The following is a 17,228-nucleotide window of genomic DNA, read 5'->3' on the forward strand; positions in this document are numbered from 1 at the left end:
AGTGAGTCGTTATAGGCTCTGGGAGGTCATGTGATCGGAACGCTGCTATGTGTTTTTTTCATGAATGGAGAATAGGGGGATAGTAGTGTATGTGAATTATATGCTCTGTTGAGTTGATGTATTTTTCTATTTTGTTTTAATACCACTGGCCCTTGCGGGCTTTAGGAATTATGTTCAGTATTTTTATTGCTTGAGTTCTGTTGAACATCCAAAAGAAAAAAAAAAAAAAGTTGAATTAATGGGCGGTCTTTGGAAGAGACCATGGCTCAATAAATACTGCACCTGTGAAGGTGCACACTATCGCCCCTGACGAAGCTGGACTGGCGAAACCCGGGTTGGGTGGATCTCTGATGAAAGCAATTCGATTTTAGGCTTGAATTTTATGATATTTTGTAAGTACAATAAAACCTGTTGGTTGCGGAACTACCTGGTGGAACTTCACTATTTGTGGAATAACTTCCCTCTAGGGATCTGTTGTACGTGAGTTCACCAGCCTCTGGTTACCGATTGTTTGGCTACAAGGTGGATTAACCTGAACATTGGCAAGAAGGGTCTGAGATTGGAACTCTACACTCATAAGGCAGCGCGATCAACATTTTCTGGAACTTTTAATGTGAAGCGAACTTTTCCCGCGACGCTGTGTGGATCTGCAGCGCCGATAAGTAACCACAAAGACTGGAGACTGCTTGTTGTTTTTTTTTTTTTTTTTATATATATATATATTCACCACGAAACAGCTGTCTGCAGATGAGGTGCTGGCTTATTTCATATCCAAGTCATGTCTCAAGGCTTATTTTAAGAGCTGAATATTGACTTATAGGATACCTGCCTTACATCTGGTGGCATTAGAGGCAAAGCTTGTTAAGAGCTCATTTGCATTTCTTCCCTCCCAGAATTCCAGAAGAGCATGTATGGCCTATAAGTCTCCTCATACTGATTAAGGTGCTCTCTCCCTAAGGAGAGTTAGTTCCCCCTTGTAGATTATTAGTACACAGATACACAACTTTACATTTATCACTTTCATTCATACATTCACACTGAACTTTATTTACCAAAAGGATGCCCAAAGCTCCGTGTCCAAGTCACCTTGTAAATGGTGGCATATCGGTAGGATATCCTAGTGGTATGCCACCAATGTAGAGATGAGGCAACCCTTTAATGTGTGTCTACCATAGGCTGCACTACACTACATCGCACACATAACCAAGAGCAGAAAACTCACCTTGCTGTACGTAGACATTATCTGTGTTTATCCGAAGATTTATGGGTAAACCATTAGTTAAGGAAACCAAGTCAGTGTTTCAATCAACAGTTTTCATGTAAAAGTCATGGTGCACCTTACATTTAGGCTACATGCACACGAACGTTATGTGTTTTGCGGTTCGCAAAACACGGATGGCGTCCGTGCGCGTTCCGCAATTTGCGGAACGGCACGAACAGCCTTTAATATAACTGCCCCAAAGCGTGGACAAGAATTGAACATGTTATATATTTTTTTTGCGGGGCCACGGATCGGAGCAACGGATGCGGACAGCACACAGCCCCATGTGCATGAGGCCTGACTCATACAGAGAAAATAATTCCAGGTGTTTAACATGGATAATTACACTATTGAAAGGGGCTTTCAGGCTCCTGATATTGATGCCCTGTCGTCAGGATAGGTAATGCAGGGAGCAGGATTACAGGCATTTCTTTTGCGAGTGATGGACAGTGCAGAGCTTTGATGAAAATGTAGTTTGCTGCTCTAGGAGTCTTCTCCAAAAGGAAAAAAAAGAGGCATAATCCAACAAAATGCAAGCAATGCACCACTTACAGTTCACAAAACCAGCAAGTGCACTGTAACGTAAATGGGTTTTCTGGGATTTGAATACCAATATTAGATGGGAAGGGGATCTGACAACTAGCTGTGTGAAGGGGCTGTTCCGCTCACTGTAGCATCATAGTCACCCTTGCAAACAGCTGATCAGCGAGGATGCAGAGAGAGGAGCCCCCTGCGGATCTTATATTAATAACCTATCCTAAGAAAAGGTCATCAATATTAAAATCCCAGAAAACTCCTTTAAAAGAGATTGTCTCATATGCCCTGTTAGGGTATATAGATGTCTTACAGGGGAATTTCCTACTCTTTCCCTCTATGGGTCACAGTGGAGAGCTACTAACAAAGTGTTAATTCATCCATTAATTTAAATGGGAAATACCACGAAATAGCCAGACCCAGTTTCTTCTGACCCATGAAATAAGCTAATCACCAGGCAAGTGTCAATTTAAATAGGTGACTTTTGGGCCCCGAAAATTAAGCTACTGTCCCCCATGCCACAGTCGTAACTAAGAAATTCACAATTATATTGAATAATGCAATCTCCAATGAGGAAGTTTTCCAAATTCATCTTTAAAAGGTTACACGTTTACTGGTAACTACAAGAACTGATAAGTTCTATGATCTATGTAATTGGCGCACATAATACGATGGCTACACTGTAGCATCTACTCGCCTGAGCAATGCTTTCTCAAGGCTATTTTACTAAACCAAAAGGGTTGTAAAAAGGAGATTTTTGTGAACTAAGCTGTAAAATCTCTCTCGCTGAGTTCATTGGGGGACACAGGACCGTGGATATAGCCGCTTGCTGCCCTAGGAGGCGACACTAGGCTAGAAAGTGATAGCTCCTCTGCTGCCAGCTATACCCTCCCCAGTGAGGAGAGAGCATATCAGTTTGTGCCCAAGCAGTAGGAGTAGCAGAAAAGAACTGATAAAACAGAAGCGAATCTAAATGCTAATGGAAGGCAGGTCCCTGAGAGAGCAGATCGGCCCTGAGAGGAAGGGGCCATGGTGCGTCTGCTAGGAGGAGAACGACGTTGGAGTACCACACCCGGCAGGGCCAGTCCAGTGCGATGAGAATTGCCTGAACACCCCTAGGCTTGATCCTGTGCAGGACACGCAGCAGAGGAAGAGGCGGGAACACAAACTGGGGATAACTCGTGCCATGGTGCTACCAGAGCGTCTGCAGCGCACGCCTTTGGATCTCTTGTGCGAGAGAAGAAGGTGGGAAGTTTGTGGTTGACCCTGGACACCATCAAGTCCACCTCCGGATGACCCCACCGGAGACCGATCTATTCGAACACCTCCGGGTGCAGGGACAATTCCCCGGGGTCCAGAGTCGTCCGGCTGAGAAAATCTGCCGCCCAGTTCTCCACTCCCGGAATGAACACAGCTGAAAAAGCTGGAACATGTAACTCCGCCCACCTCAGGATTTTTGCTGACTCCCTCATCAACGCAGGGCTGCGGGTATCCCCCTGGTGGTTGATATAAGCCACCGCCGTGGCATTGTCGGATTGAATCCGTACTGGCCGGCCCTTCAGGAGAGGCGCCCAATGAAGAAGGGAGAGCTAAATGGCCCAGAGTTCTAAGATGTTGATTGGCAGACTGGACTCCAATTGAGACCATAAGCCCTGGACCGTCCAGGGAGGGAAGAATCCTCCCCAGCCTTGAAGGCTGGCGTCGGTGGTAATGATCGTCCACGAGACCGGGAGAAAGGACTTCCCCGACTGCAAGGTCGGGATCCGGAGCCACCACCTGAGAGCTAGACACACCTGTGTGGGCAGACTCATGTGACGGTCCAAGGACAGTGAAGATTTGTCCCACTGAGTCAAGATCGCCCGTTGGAGCGGGCGGGAGTGGAATTGTGCAAATGGAATCTTCGAAGCGACCAGAGCCCCTAAGACTTGCATACAGCAACGGATAGATGGGCGCCTGCGATTGAGAAGCAGGCGAACTAACCGCTGGAGTACCCGCTGCTTGTCCACGGGGAAGCGGACCAACGCCTTCTCCGTGTCCAGGGTCATCCCTAAGAACGTGAGTCGTCTGGCCGGGGCCAGGGAGGACTTCTGGAAATTCACCAGCCAGCCGAACTGAGTCGGGGTATCCAGAGTAATAAGAAGGCTGGCCTTGTTCTGGGCCAGGGTTGCAGCCTTGACCAGAATGTCGTCCAGGTAGGGAATCAGAGTGATGCCCCTGAAGCGAAGTAGGGCAAGTAGGGGAGCGAGGACCTTCATGAAGACTTGCGGTGCTGTTGCCAGCCCAAAGGGGAGGGCGACAAACTGGAAGTGATGGGGCCCTAAGGCGAAGCTGAGAAAGTGCTGGGGCGCCTGGGCAATGGGGACGTGTAGGTACGCGTCCTGGATGTCTATGGAGGAAAGGAACTCTCCCTGGACCAGTGAAGCAATGACGGAGTGAAGGAACTCCATCCGGAAGTGTTGCTACCCCAGACAGAGCACGCGGAGCACACAGGGTCCGACTGACCGCGAGGGAACTTTAGACTGCATACAGTACATGCAAAGTGTGTAACAATAGGCAGGCGGGCGTCATTAGTGGGATCAGACATGGATGAATGACCGACTCAGGGCTGGGGAGGGTGTAAGGGTACGTCCTACCAGCAACCACGGCTTCACAGGTCCTGTGCTTTCTTAGAGACGCGGCTGCAGTGAGAGAAGCGCGGGAATGAGAAGAAACCGTCCACTGCTGCGGCGGGAAGCCAAGCCCCGCCCCCTGAGGGAGGAACCGCCTACGGCCTATGAGCCCGAGAAGCCGGGGCCTAAAGTTTAGCCGTGGCCAACCGCGAATGTTCGGTCAGCCGCTACTTAAAGGGACTGGGGCTGAATATACGGCTGTTTGCGGCAGCTGCTGAGAGCGTGCAGCGGAGCGGCCGCCCGTCGGACATAAGTGGGCGGCCCATCGTAGAACCCCTCAGCCATGGCCCCCATAGAGACAGAATAAAGAAAGAACATGCCCCAGACCCATACTGAGGAGCAGGAGGGAGATATACTCATCTGCTGCGGTCTTCTTCACCCTCAGTTAGGCAGAACCAGCAGGATCACCCCTTTAGCCACTGTCACCTAAGTGGCAGGAAGCTGGAAGTGAGGGCTTGGAGATATGGGTGACCCTTAGGCTGGGGGGGAAGCAGGGGAGCGAGGCTGCCCTGGTCCACATTGACTTCTTAGGGGGAGGATGGCCGGTGAGGGAAACAGACACCGGCTACACACCCTGTGAAAACAGAGGGGCTAGGCACTCTGTTTTCCACCTAAGAAGAAGAAAGAAAATAAAAATAAATGAAAAGTCGCCCTGCAATATGCAGGGAGGTCTGCCTCCTATGACACTAAGCTAAAAACTAATATGCTCTCTCCTGACTGGGAAGGGTATAGCTGGCAGGGGAGGAGCTATCACTTTCTAGCCTAGTGTCGCCTCCTAGTGGCAGCAAGCAGCTATACCCACGGTCCTGTGTCCCCCAATGATATGAGCTAGAAATGATAAAAACCTAAGTGAGGAAAGACACGTATACACGGAGGTGGAGAACTGGCATATTGAGAATAATGCACTCACAGATTTCTAGTCTATGAAATCCACTTAAAACTACATGAGAACGGCCATGAGAAGGTATCTGACACACGGTGCATTTCATATCGAGGGGTATTATCTAAACCTGCAATATACAAAAATCAATGGAACGTACAAGGGCCCAGTTAGGGTCTAGTATCATAAAAAGGATATTGTTTCTTCTCCTCTTTTCCTCCAGCGCTATCGCGTTTCTCTTTCTTCTCGGATTTCTCCTTGTCGTGTCTAGATTCCTTTAAGAAAAAGACAAAAGCAGAAGTGTTCTTACCCTGCTCCAGAAACAGAATTAACTTTACGCTGATAAAAGAAACCCCTAAGGTTATGGATTTCGTTCTTTGCTTATTGGAATTCATTAGCTCCATCTGTTCTGGATGACTTTATACAATAAGCGTGACATTACATTAACATGATGCTAATATCTGACCGTAAAATAGCCAGAAATAGGACAACCAGGAGGACAGTAGTGCAGACGCTCTGAGAAAAGTGTGTGAATATATTAGTCTTTCTGTGCATATTTTTTGCCTTAGGAATGTGCTGATGATTACTTATTACACCCCCGCAGTACGGGCAGGAGAAATTCTATGGTTATATAGAAATATATGCAGCACAACTGCCAAACTTGCTAGTGCTCCTGGTCTTTGGAAGTTTATGTTTGTATGACATCATGTGTAGGGACAGCCTTGGGACTATTCGTCCTGTGTGTCGTTTCTGAAGAGCACCCCAAACATCCAGAAAAGCAGCCGCACAGGACAAAGCTTTCGGCTACTATTTGGCAGAGTTATTTGGGCACTGTTTGGCAGTGTTATTTTGGCGTATCTGTGTGAATGTATTATTGTACACTATGGAAGGGGAGGTGGTCAATAAATGGCATTGCACAGGGCATCCTGCCATATAATGCCAACCTTAAACAAGTACAGATAATGTATTAATTACAGATCACTACAACAGACTGTAGCCGGAGCACCAGGAGTAAAACCATGTAGGATAGGCCTTGGCATTCTGAGCTTGTTTCATGTACTGCCACACTTCAGAAACATACGGATTTGCAAATTTCTCATGTAATTGGCAACAACAGATCATAATTAAATGGGAGATGACATAAATTTACATAATATACATCCCAAAATCAAAAGAACCGTCTCTTTCTTGTACATTTAACAAGTTATCCACAGCTCACAGATCTTTCTTGTTTTCTGCAGATAACTCACAAATCACTGATTTACTGTCAATGCAAAAGCAAAGTAATTTTGCGTTTTATTTTATTAGAACCATTCGATCTTCATATTGTTAGTGCTGATGATAACACTGTCTCCTCTATGGAGCGGGCAGGTGCTGGTGAAGTCTGTCACAAGCATCTGCCCAGTGCCAGGTCAGAGATCCAGCACTTCAATGGGCAATCAAAGTCTTCCTATTTCTGACAAATTCACCTCATTTTTAGCAAGATCTGATTATTAAAGTGTGACCACTTTTTAAAGTGTAGGTCAAATGATTATTTTTGCAATAAACTTTAAGGGACTTTGTACTAAATAAACTGGTTCTGAAGTTCAAATCCGTGCTGCTGCTCCCCTACACAACTATAATTGACCTTTATATAATCTCCCTGACATCTATACACAATTAGTGATGAGGGCTGACCGGGTATGTGCGCTCTGTATCACCAGCACGCTCACTAACTAATGAGCGGCCAGTTAGCGCACCATCCAGAAGGCAAGGAGAAGCGGTTCTACAATATGTAAGGATAGTTATAAAGGGACAGTATTAGATACTGTAAGTATTGTACTGTATAGAAATATTCTACAGCATAAAAAAAAAATCTGTTATAGCAATACATAGGAGGGAGGGTAGCAGGACGGCTCTGCATGTAGGACTGAGCCGAGAGGGTCTTCAGCCTTCAGTACTGTGGTGAAGCCAGCTTTGGGACTTCAGAGCCAGCTTTTTAGTAAAAAGTTACAAAATCCCTTAAAGTATATTTAAAAATAAATAAATAAATCAGTTCTACACATTAAAAAGTGCCGTTATTCTTTAAACAAAATATATACCTTCTTGCTGCTGGAAGAACTTTTCTCCATCTTGTCTGATTTGATTATTTCTGCCTTTTCTTTGTTTGAGGATTTTGATTTGCTTCGGTCTTTCTCATTAGAGCGAGGGGAATCGGACGGGCTCTCGCTTTTACTGTGTTTGGAGGAACCACCTAAAACAATTGTGTAAAGAAAAGGTTATATTCATTTAGAAACAAATAATGTAGAATAAATTAGGTAAGAAAAATAAAGCTACACGTGTCCAATATGTTACATAACCATGAGCAAGTCGTATATGGAATTATAAAGTAAGGTTACTGGTAACTACCAGTATATACACCGTCCACTACATCACTCCGAAAGCTATATAACATTGAAAAGCATTATCTAATGGCAGATGGGTACAAGCCTTCTCCATCAGACACGCACACTGGGCCTGCACACCAGCAGCCTGTAACTAGCGGATAAGATTTAGGCTTCTCTTCACATACAAATGTATCTGCCGGAACACTCCTAATGGACGTGTCTGCACTGTAGTGAATGGATACACCCCTTGAGGAAGCTTACGCGAAACGCGCGTCGGGGCTGTGGACCACTAATTCTGGTATTTATGCGATTGCTTATTTATTATACCGTCCATTATATTGTCCATTTACATTGTATTTTGCACTTTATATACACTCACCTAAAGAATTATTAGGAACACCATACTAATACGGTGTTGGACCCCCTTTTGCCTTCAGAACTGCCTTAATTCTACGTGGCATTGATTCAACAAGGTGCTGATAGCATTCTTTAGGATAGGATAGCATCTTGCAGTTGATGGAGATTTGAGGGATGCACATCCAGGACACGAAGCTCCCGTTCCACCACATCCCAAAGATGCTCTATTGGGTTGAGATCTGGTGACTGTGGGGGCCATTTTAGTACAGTGAACTCATTGTCATGTTCAAGAAACCAATTTGAAATGATTCGAGCTTTGTGACATGGTGCATTATCCTGCTGGAAGTAGCCATCAGAGGATGGATACATGTTCTCATTCGGACTTTACCATTTGAATGTCTCAACAGAAATCGAGACTCATCAGACCAGGCAACATTTTTCCAGTCTTCAACAGTCCAATTTTGGTGAGTTCGTGCAAATTGTAGCCTCTTTTTCCTATTTGTAGTGGAGACGATTGGTACCCGGTGTGGTCTTCTGCTGTTGTAGCCCATCCGCCTCAAGGTTGTCCGTGTTGTGGCTTCACAAATGCTTTGCTGCATACCTCGGTTGTAACGAGTTGTTATTTCAGTCAACGTTGCTCTTCTATCAGCTTGAATCAGTCGGCCCATTCTCCTCTGACCTCTAGCATCCACAAGGCATTTTTGCCCACAGGACTGCCGCATACCGGATGTTTTTCCCTTTTCACACCATTCTTTGTAAACCCTAGAAATGGTTGTGCGTGAAAATCCCAGTAACTGAGCAGATTGTGAAATACTCAGACCGGCCCGTCTGGCACCAACAACCATGCCACGCTCAAAATTGCTTAAATCACCTTTCTTTCATATTCTGACATTCAGTTTGGAGTTCAGGAGATTGTCTTGACCAGGACCACACCCCTAAATGCATTGAAGCAACTGCCATGTGATTGGTTGACTAGATAATTGCATTAATGAGAAATAGAACAGGTGTTCCTAATAATTCTTTAGGTGAGTGTATATGTATTGTATCTGGCTCCAGTATCTTGTCTACAGCTTTTGATCAGGTCTTTGTATTACATTCCCAGTTAGGGAATTAGCGACTTAAAATTTGCAGATGGTGACAGTCGCCATTTGCGACTGTACCGCCGCGATCCTGCGCAGCCTAAGTTCTCTTCAGTAGGACACTGCACAGTGGAGAAGGAAGGAGTCCATCCCTCTCCACTGTGACGCGGCCGCCACTACCACCAATGGAGATATAGCAGGGAGGAGGAGGGGAGGAGCTGTCGCCACTGCGCCACCAATGAATGTAAAACATAAGTATAGGCAGCGGTATCACAGACTCGGCACCCGGCCTCAATAACAGGGCATGCGATACGCGGCAAGTAACCCCTCAGGTGTTACATCTGAGGGGTTAAATGCCACAGATCGCATGCCCTGTTATTGAGGCCGGGTGCCGGGTCTGTGATACCGCTGCAGACAATTGTATAAAGGAGTTAAAGAGGACCTTTCATGGGTCCAAAGAATATGAACTTAGTAGCAGGCTGCATAGAGCGGCGCCCAGGGATCTAAGTGCACTTACTATTATTCCTGGGCGCCGCTCCGTTCACCCGCGTGGCCCCCGGTATTTTCAACATTCAGAGCAAGGAGGAGGAGACGCCAGTGTGTCTCCGTCCCCATGACAGCAGCGCTGTCCAATCAGAGCTCAGAGCGAGGGAGTTTTTTTTTCTCCCTGGCTCTGAGCTCTGCGCTGTGATTGGACAGCGCTGCTGTCAGGGAGAAGGAGAGACACTGGCGTCTCCTCCTCCTTGCTCTGAATGTTGAAAATACCAGGGGCCACAGCGGGCGAACAGAGCGGCGCCCAGGAATAATAGTAAGTGCACTTAGATCACTGGGCGCCGCTCTATGCAGCCTGCTACTAAGTTCATATTCTTTGGACCTATGAAAGGTCCTCTTTAATTACATTAGAGCCTCGCCCCCCCCCCCCCCAATGTTATATGGTGGCCACAGGGTCCCATCCCCTCCAGTGGTGGCAGTGGCAGATTACACTTCTGAGGCTCAGCTCGTTACCATGGCAGCCAGGACGCTACTGAAGCACAGGGCAGCAGGGAGATGTGTGAGATCCTATTCACCCTGATAGAGATCTATCAGGGTGAATAGCACAAGGGATGAAAAGATCCAGGTTCTAGTCCCTAAGGGAAGAAATGGTTATTAAATAAAAAGTTTTAAAAAAAACACCAAAATACTAAAAGTTTAAATGGCCCCCTTCCCAGTTTTACATAAAAAATTTACAAACAATGAAGAATAAACATATTACATATCGCCACATCCCAAAAAGTGTGAGCTATTAAAATATTAAAAAATATTTCCGCTCGGTGAAGGCCGTAACAGGAAAAAAAACCTCTAAACCACGCAATTCGCCATTTTTAGTCACCTTGATCCCAGAAGATGTCCCTGAATGTGAGAGATATGTGGTGCTGTTTTCTCCTATATGTAGTGCTGGCTCACTACTGTGACCTGCGTCTCATCTTCTCAAAGTCCTTTTTTTTTTTTTATTATATGCATTTTAAATTTGGCGACTAAGGGCTCTTTCACACCTGCGTTCTTGTCTTCCGGCATAGAGTTCCGTCGTCGGGGCTCTATGCCGGAAGAATCCTGATCAGGATTATCCTAATGCATTCTGAATGGAGAGAAATCCGTTCAGGATGCATCAGGATGTCTTCAGTTCCGGAACGGAACGTTTTTTGGCCAGACAAAATACCGCAGCATGCTGCGCTTTTTGCTCCGGCCAAAAATCCGGAACACTTGCCGCAAGGCCGGATCCGGAATTAATGCCCATTGGAAGGCATTGATCCGGATCCGGCCTTAAGCTAAACGTCGTTTCGGCGCATTGCCGGAGCCGACATTTAGCTTTTTCTGAATGGTTACCATGGCTGCCGGGACGCTAAAGTCCTGGCAGCCATGGTAAAGTGTAGCGGGGAGCAGTATACTTACCGTCCGTGCGGCTCCCCGGGCGCTCCAGAGTGACGTCAGGGCGCCCCAAGCGCATGGATCATGTGATCGCATGGATCACGTCATCCATGCGCATGGGGCGCTCTGACGTCATTCTGGAGCGCCCCGGGAGCCGCACGGACTGTAAGTATACTGCTCCCCTGCTCCTACTATGGCAACCAGGACTTTAATAGCGTCCTGGGTGCCATAGTAACACTGAAAGCATTTGGAAGACGGTTCCGTCTTCAAATGCTTTCAGTACACTTGCGTTTTTCCGGATCCGGCGGGCACCTCCGGCAACGGAAGTGCACGCCGGATCCCAACAACGCAAGTGTGAAAGAGGCCTAAAAAATTTTATTTGGCTCCTAAATTTTTTAGTTTAGGAGCCAATGGCTCCTGGTCATTTTTTTTTTTTGTCTGGAGCACTGGTATCGATTAACTATTTAGAATTCCTTTGACCTATCCATTAAAGGGGTTATCCGAGTTAACTTAACCTTATCTCTATGGCTTTATTTCTCCTATACATTAGTTTTCCTAAATCACTTACTGTACCTATCTTGTGCCGTTTCTCTGCTACACTAAACAGTCATGTGACCGCCCACATCATCAGCTGTGACGTTCCGTTGACATGGAGCTCTCTGCTTGTCGGAGTGACTAAGCCATGTAAACGGAATGTCATCAGCCTTGGCCACGCCCCCACCTCTCTGCATTACAGTCCGTGCGGCTGTGATTTTTTTTGGCGGGGTGATGAACAGCAAACTGGCAACTTCTATTTATTTGCACTCACAGAGCATAATAAATATTTAAATTTTTTTATAGTAAAGACATTTTCAGAGGTGGTGATAATTTTTTTTAAATATATATATATATATATATTTTTATTTTTTTTTTATTATGTAAAATTTGGAATATTTAATTATTTTTCACGTTAATTTTCAGTCCCCTTATTTGACTTGAACATGTGATCCTTTGATCCGCTTATATCATACTCCATACTCATACTACACTGTTACAATCCATGGAATGTTTATAGGATTCCTATTAAGCCTTATGCAGGCAGGGCCTAAGGGGGAAGTTTGCTATGGCAGGCCTGATTTACTTCACAAGGTTCCAGGCTGTCATAGCAACAGACCAGAACTAGGGGTGCACCGAAATTTCGGCAGCCGAAAATATCGGCCGAAAATGCACCTAATCCACTTCGGCCGATATTGTTACATATCGGCCGAAAATATGGGGTGTGGGATTTGTCACCCACCATCTGCGGGCGGGCGCCAGGCGGGCGGTTTACTTTGTCACTGCATCTTTATTTTACCTTACAATCGTGAGGCTCCAGTAACTAACAACTCTGCAGGCAGAGCGGAGGCCGGCGTAACGTCACTTACTCACGTGACGCGCCTGCTCCGCCTCCTTCATTCATAAAGTGGGCGGAGCAGGTGCGTCACGTGAGTAAGTGACGTTACGCCGCCCTCCGCTCTGCCTGCAGAGTTGTTAGTTACTGGAGCCTCACGATTGTAAGGTAAAATAAAGATGCTGTGAGCAGCAGGGCCGGGGCTGTTATGGGTAGGGGGGATCGGTCTATGGAACTGCTATGGGGAGGGGGGATCTGTGCACTGCTATGGGGAGGGGGGGATCTGTGCACTGCTATGGGGAGGGGGGATCTGTGCACTGCTATGGGGAGGGGGGATCTGTGCACTGTTATGGGGAAAGGGATCTGTGCACTGTTATGGGGAAAGGGATCTGTGCACTGTTATGCCCATAACAGTGCACAGATCCCCCTCTCCATAACAGCGCCACCCACAGATCCCCCTCTCCATAACAGCGCCACCCACAGATCCCCCTCTCCATAACAGCGCCACCCACAGATCCCCCTCTCCATAACAGCGCCACCCACAGATCCCCCTCTCCATAACAGCGCCACCCACAGATCCCCCTCTCCATAACAGCGCCACCCACAGATCCCCCTCTCCATAACAGCGCCACCCACAGATCCCCCTCTCCATAACAGCGCCACCCACAGATCCCCCTCTCCATAACAGCGCCACCCACAGATCCCCCTCTCCATAACAGCGCCACCCACAGATCCCCCTCTCCATAACGGCGCCACCCACAGATCCCCCTCTCCATAACGGCGCCACCCACAGATCCCCCTCTCCATAACGGCGCCACCCACAGATCCCCCTCTCCATAACGGCGCCACCCACAGATCCCCCTCTCCATAACAGCGCCACCCACAGATCCCCCTCTCCATAACGGCGCCACCCACAGATCCCCCTCTCCATAACAGCGCCACCCACAGATCCCCCTCTCCATAACAGAGCCACCCACAGATCCCCCTCTCCATAACAGCGCCACCCACAGATCCCCCTCTCCATAACAGCGCCACCCACAGATGAATTTCATTCATGAAAAAGAATTATTAATAAAATCATTAAAAAAAAAGTATTTTAAAAGTATTTGGGCAAAAAGGCAGTTTCGGTTTCGGTTTCGGTTTTCGGTCAAGGGCATCCTGAATTTTCGGTTTCGGTTTCGGACCAGAATTTTCATTTCGGTGCACCCCTAACCAGAACCCTACAATTTTGCTGCAGTGTGTCCAGAGGGACCCCGCTCTCTGTCTAACTTTTCAGATCCTGCGGTTACTGAGGGGTTTTAGTAACAAGCTCTATACTTTCCACCTACCATTGCCTGCGACTAAGGAGCTTTATAATTGGTTGTTGTCAGGCACCATCGGATTTGCTGTGCCCGACAGTGAGCTGCTAAGTGTAGAAAAAAACCTCATACATAGAATACGCACAAGTCTAATTTCAAAGTGTAAAATTGCTTGTTCAGGCGTCTATTACACATGTACAAATGTTACTGCAACCACTGTCCAGAAGATTTACTTTAAAGTGGTTGTCTCATCTGAGACATCCCCTGTCAGATTACAGCCATCACAATGTTCAGCTGATTACCCCTGGTATGGATCCCAGAACCCTCATTCAGCTAATTATCACTAGTCCTGCTCCCTGCAGCAAGACATTAGTATTACGTGGATGGATACAGGTCCGTCAGAGCGGGAGCTAGAGCTGCAACGATTAAATCGACGTTATCGATAATATTCGATAACTGGATTAGTTTTTAACTAATCCAGTTATCGAATAATCGGCCGATTCGCTGCTATGCGGGCCCGAACGGGCGGTCAGGCGCTATGCCTGCGGGTCTTTGAACTTTAGATCACCGCATCTTTATTACCTTACAATGAAGCTCCAGTAACAAGCAGAGCGGGCGGCGGCGTAACGTCACTTACTCACGTGACGCTCATGCTCCGCCTGCTTCATTCATAAAGTAGGTGGAGCAGGTGCGTCACGTGAGTAAGTGACGTTACGCCGCCGCCTGCTCTGCCTGTTACTGGAGCTTCATTGTAAGGTAAAAGAAGATGCAGTGATTTAAAGTAAAAGTTACTGCCGGTTAAGGAATACTGCTGTGAGAGGCGGGGGAGTGGGATCTGTGGATGGCACTGTTATGGGGAGGGGGATCTGTGGATGACACTGCTATGGGGGAGATCTGTGGATGACACATATAGCATAAGATGCTATATAGTGTCATCCACAGATCACCCATAACAGTGTCAGCCACAGATCCCTCTCCCCATAACAGTGCACAGATCCCACTCCCCATAACAGTGCCATCCACAGATCTCCCCCCCCCCCCCCATAACGGTGCCATCCACAGATCCCCCCCATAACGGTGCCATCCACAGATCCCCCCCATAACGGTGCCATCCACAGATCCCCCCCCCCCCCCATAACGGTGCCATCCACAGATCCCCCCCCCCCCCCCCATAACGGTGCCATCCACAGATCCCCCGCCCCCCATAACGGTGCCATCCACAGATCCCCCCCCATAACGGTGCCATCCACAGATCCCCCCCCATAACGGTGCCATCCACAGATCCCCCCCCATAACGGTGCCATCCACAGATCCCCCCCCATAACGGTGCCATCCACAGATCCCCCCCATAACGGTGCCATCCACAGATCCCCCCCCCATAACGGTGCCATCCACAGATCCCCCATAACAGTGCACAGATCCCACTCCCCATAACGGTGCCATCCACAGATCCCCCCCCCCCCCCCCATAACGGCGCCATCCACAGATCCCCCCCCCCCCCCCCCCCAATAACGGTGCCATCCACAGATCCCCCCCCAATAACGGTGCCATCCACAGATCCCCCATAACGGTGCCATCCACAGATCCCCCATAACGGTGCCATCCACGTGCCATCCACAGAACCCCTCCATAACAGTGGCATTCACAATTTGTTTTAATATGGCCTTTGAACATAATTTTTCAAGTAAAATCACATAAACCCCTTTTTTTGTCATTTTGGTGTTTTTTTCCTGATTAATCGATTAAATTATCGACAACTAATCGATTATTCAAATAATCGTTAGCTGCAGCCCTAGTGGGAGCCATTTCTAAATAACAGCCCTTTGCTCTGGCTCATATAGAGGGGTCTTAAGTATACAGACAGGGGTTGTCTTCACGAGACAAACCTTTTAAAGTCAAACTCCATCCAAAAATCATGTTTCCAATTTTTGGGAAAATTATTTACCTATATATAATGAAAAATATAGTAAAATAGGTTTAGGACCATCATCACTATTAAAAGTGATTAAATATTGGGACACTCACTAGTTCCATTCTCTTCTTTGCGTCTTTTTGACTCCAGGTTCACCTCGCGGTCGCTGTTTGAGTGATCCTGTCGTGCAAGAATCAGAATAGCGTTAGTAAAATGAAGATTTCCAAAGCATGGCATGCAGTAATAGCATTTGTGTGACATGTATTATGTACTAGCCTTGTTATATAGTACAGAAATGCCTTTTTTCTATCATACCAAGCTGAAAAACCAGTGTGACCTGCAGCGTCGACAGTTCCACTATATAGATTTTAAAGGGAATCTGTCACTTGGTAAAGTTTTACTACTGCCGTGTACAATAAAAGACCTTATTTCTTGCTGTAGTCTTCATTTTTTTGTTTCATGGATTCATTAGCGATAAAATCCACTTTTTGTGTTATGCAAATGAGTGTCCAAGGTGCCCAGAGGGGCGCAGACTGCCTGCCCGATGTAGAAGCTCCTGAGGGCAATAGCTTTAAATTTATCACTAGGCTCAGCGCATGCGCAGTGACACATTTGAATCTGTTGCCCTCAGGAGCTTCTACATCACGCAGGCAGTCTGAGATTTCACATAGCGGATGGGGGGCGGCAAAGAGTTCGGGTGTGGGCAGTTACTTATGCTGGAAGAGGATTGCTTGGGATCTAAAGGAAGGCGGGCTGGGCACTGTGCGGGGGAGTTATTGGGCTCCAGAGAAGGATAATAAACGCCCCTCTGGGCACCTTGGACACTCATTTGCATAACAAAGTGTGGATTTTATCGCTAATGAAACCATGAAAAAAAAATGAAGACTACAGCAAGAAATAAGGTATTTTATTGTAACCAGGTGACAGATTCCCTTTAAATTCAGGTGCTACTAAATCAATTATAGGCTCCATGAGAAGAGACCAACATTACATGAGTTGTGGGTTCAGTTAAGGACTATTAATATTATACTGTTCTTCCACAGTCTTCAGCTTCAAGCACAAAGCCATATCTGTTTTTGCCGTCTGCAAAACAGAGATACCGACACAGTGTGCTTTCCGCATTTGGCAGCCCCTTTGAAGGTCATGGACGCCTTTGCAGACATTTTCTTTATTGCATGCGTTTACGACAAAACATATTTACAAATGGTTGCGATTACAAATGGTCCACCGTGTCTTCTGCAGTGTGTTTTACCATGCACAGCAAGCCGCTGTATGCTGGTCAGTGCTCATTTCATCAGGTCAGCCTGCAACCCCCCCTTTTTCTGGTCTCCTGAACACAAATCGAAGTTGAAAGCCAGCCTCCAAAAATAAAATTCAAGCAACCTTCCAATCCAGACGGAAAATCTGGCCATTCCGTTCTCCCACTGGCTCCATCACAAAATGGCCACCACAGCGCTGATGTCTATTCAAGGGCAGCCGAGGATGGCAGATCTCAGAATAACACTGCACACAGTGGCAGTCATTCTGGGATGAAAGCAATGGAAGTGCAGAAAGGAGGCACAACGGATCACATGGAGGGCACCAGGTCCGTGGTCTAC

At 47.0% G+C, this 17,228-nt stretch overlaps 1 protein-coding gene across 1 annotated transcript in view; it reads right to left on the minus strand.

The window, feature by feature from the left end:
- Positions 1-17,228, minus strand: part of THOC2 (THO complex 2) — a 140,522-nt gene that overhangs the window by 2,386 nt on the left and 120,908 nt on the right. The window contains exons 35-38 of the mRNA XM_040406139.1: positions 15,744-15,810; positions 7,426-7,577; positions 5,543-5,619; positions 1,223-1,267 (exon numbers count right to left, since the gene is read on the minus strand). Of these exons, the coding sequence (XP_040262073.1) occupies positions 1,240-1,267; positions 5,543-5,619; positions 7,426-7,577; positions 15,744-15,810 (324 nt within the window). The 3' untranslated portion in view covers positions 1,223-1,239. The remainder of the gene's footprint in view (positions 1-1,222; positions 1,268-5,542; positions 5,620-7,425; positions 7,578-15,743; positions 15,811-17,228) is intronic.

Source organism: Bufo bufo, chromosome 8 (assembly GCF_905171765.1).
Source record: "Bufo bufo chromosome 8, aBufBuf1.1, whole genome shotgun sequence".
Lineage (NCBI taxonomy): Eukaryota > Metazoa > Chordata > Amphibia > Anura > Bufonidae > Bufo > Bufo bufo.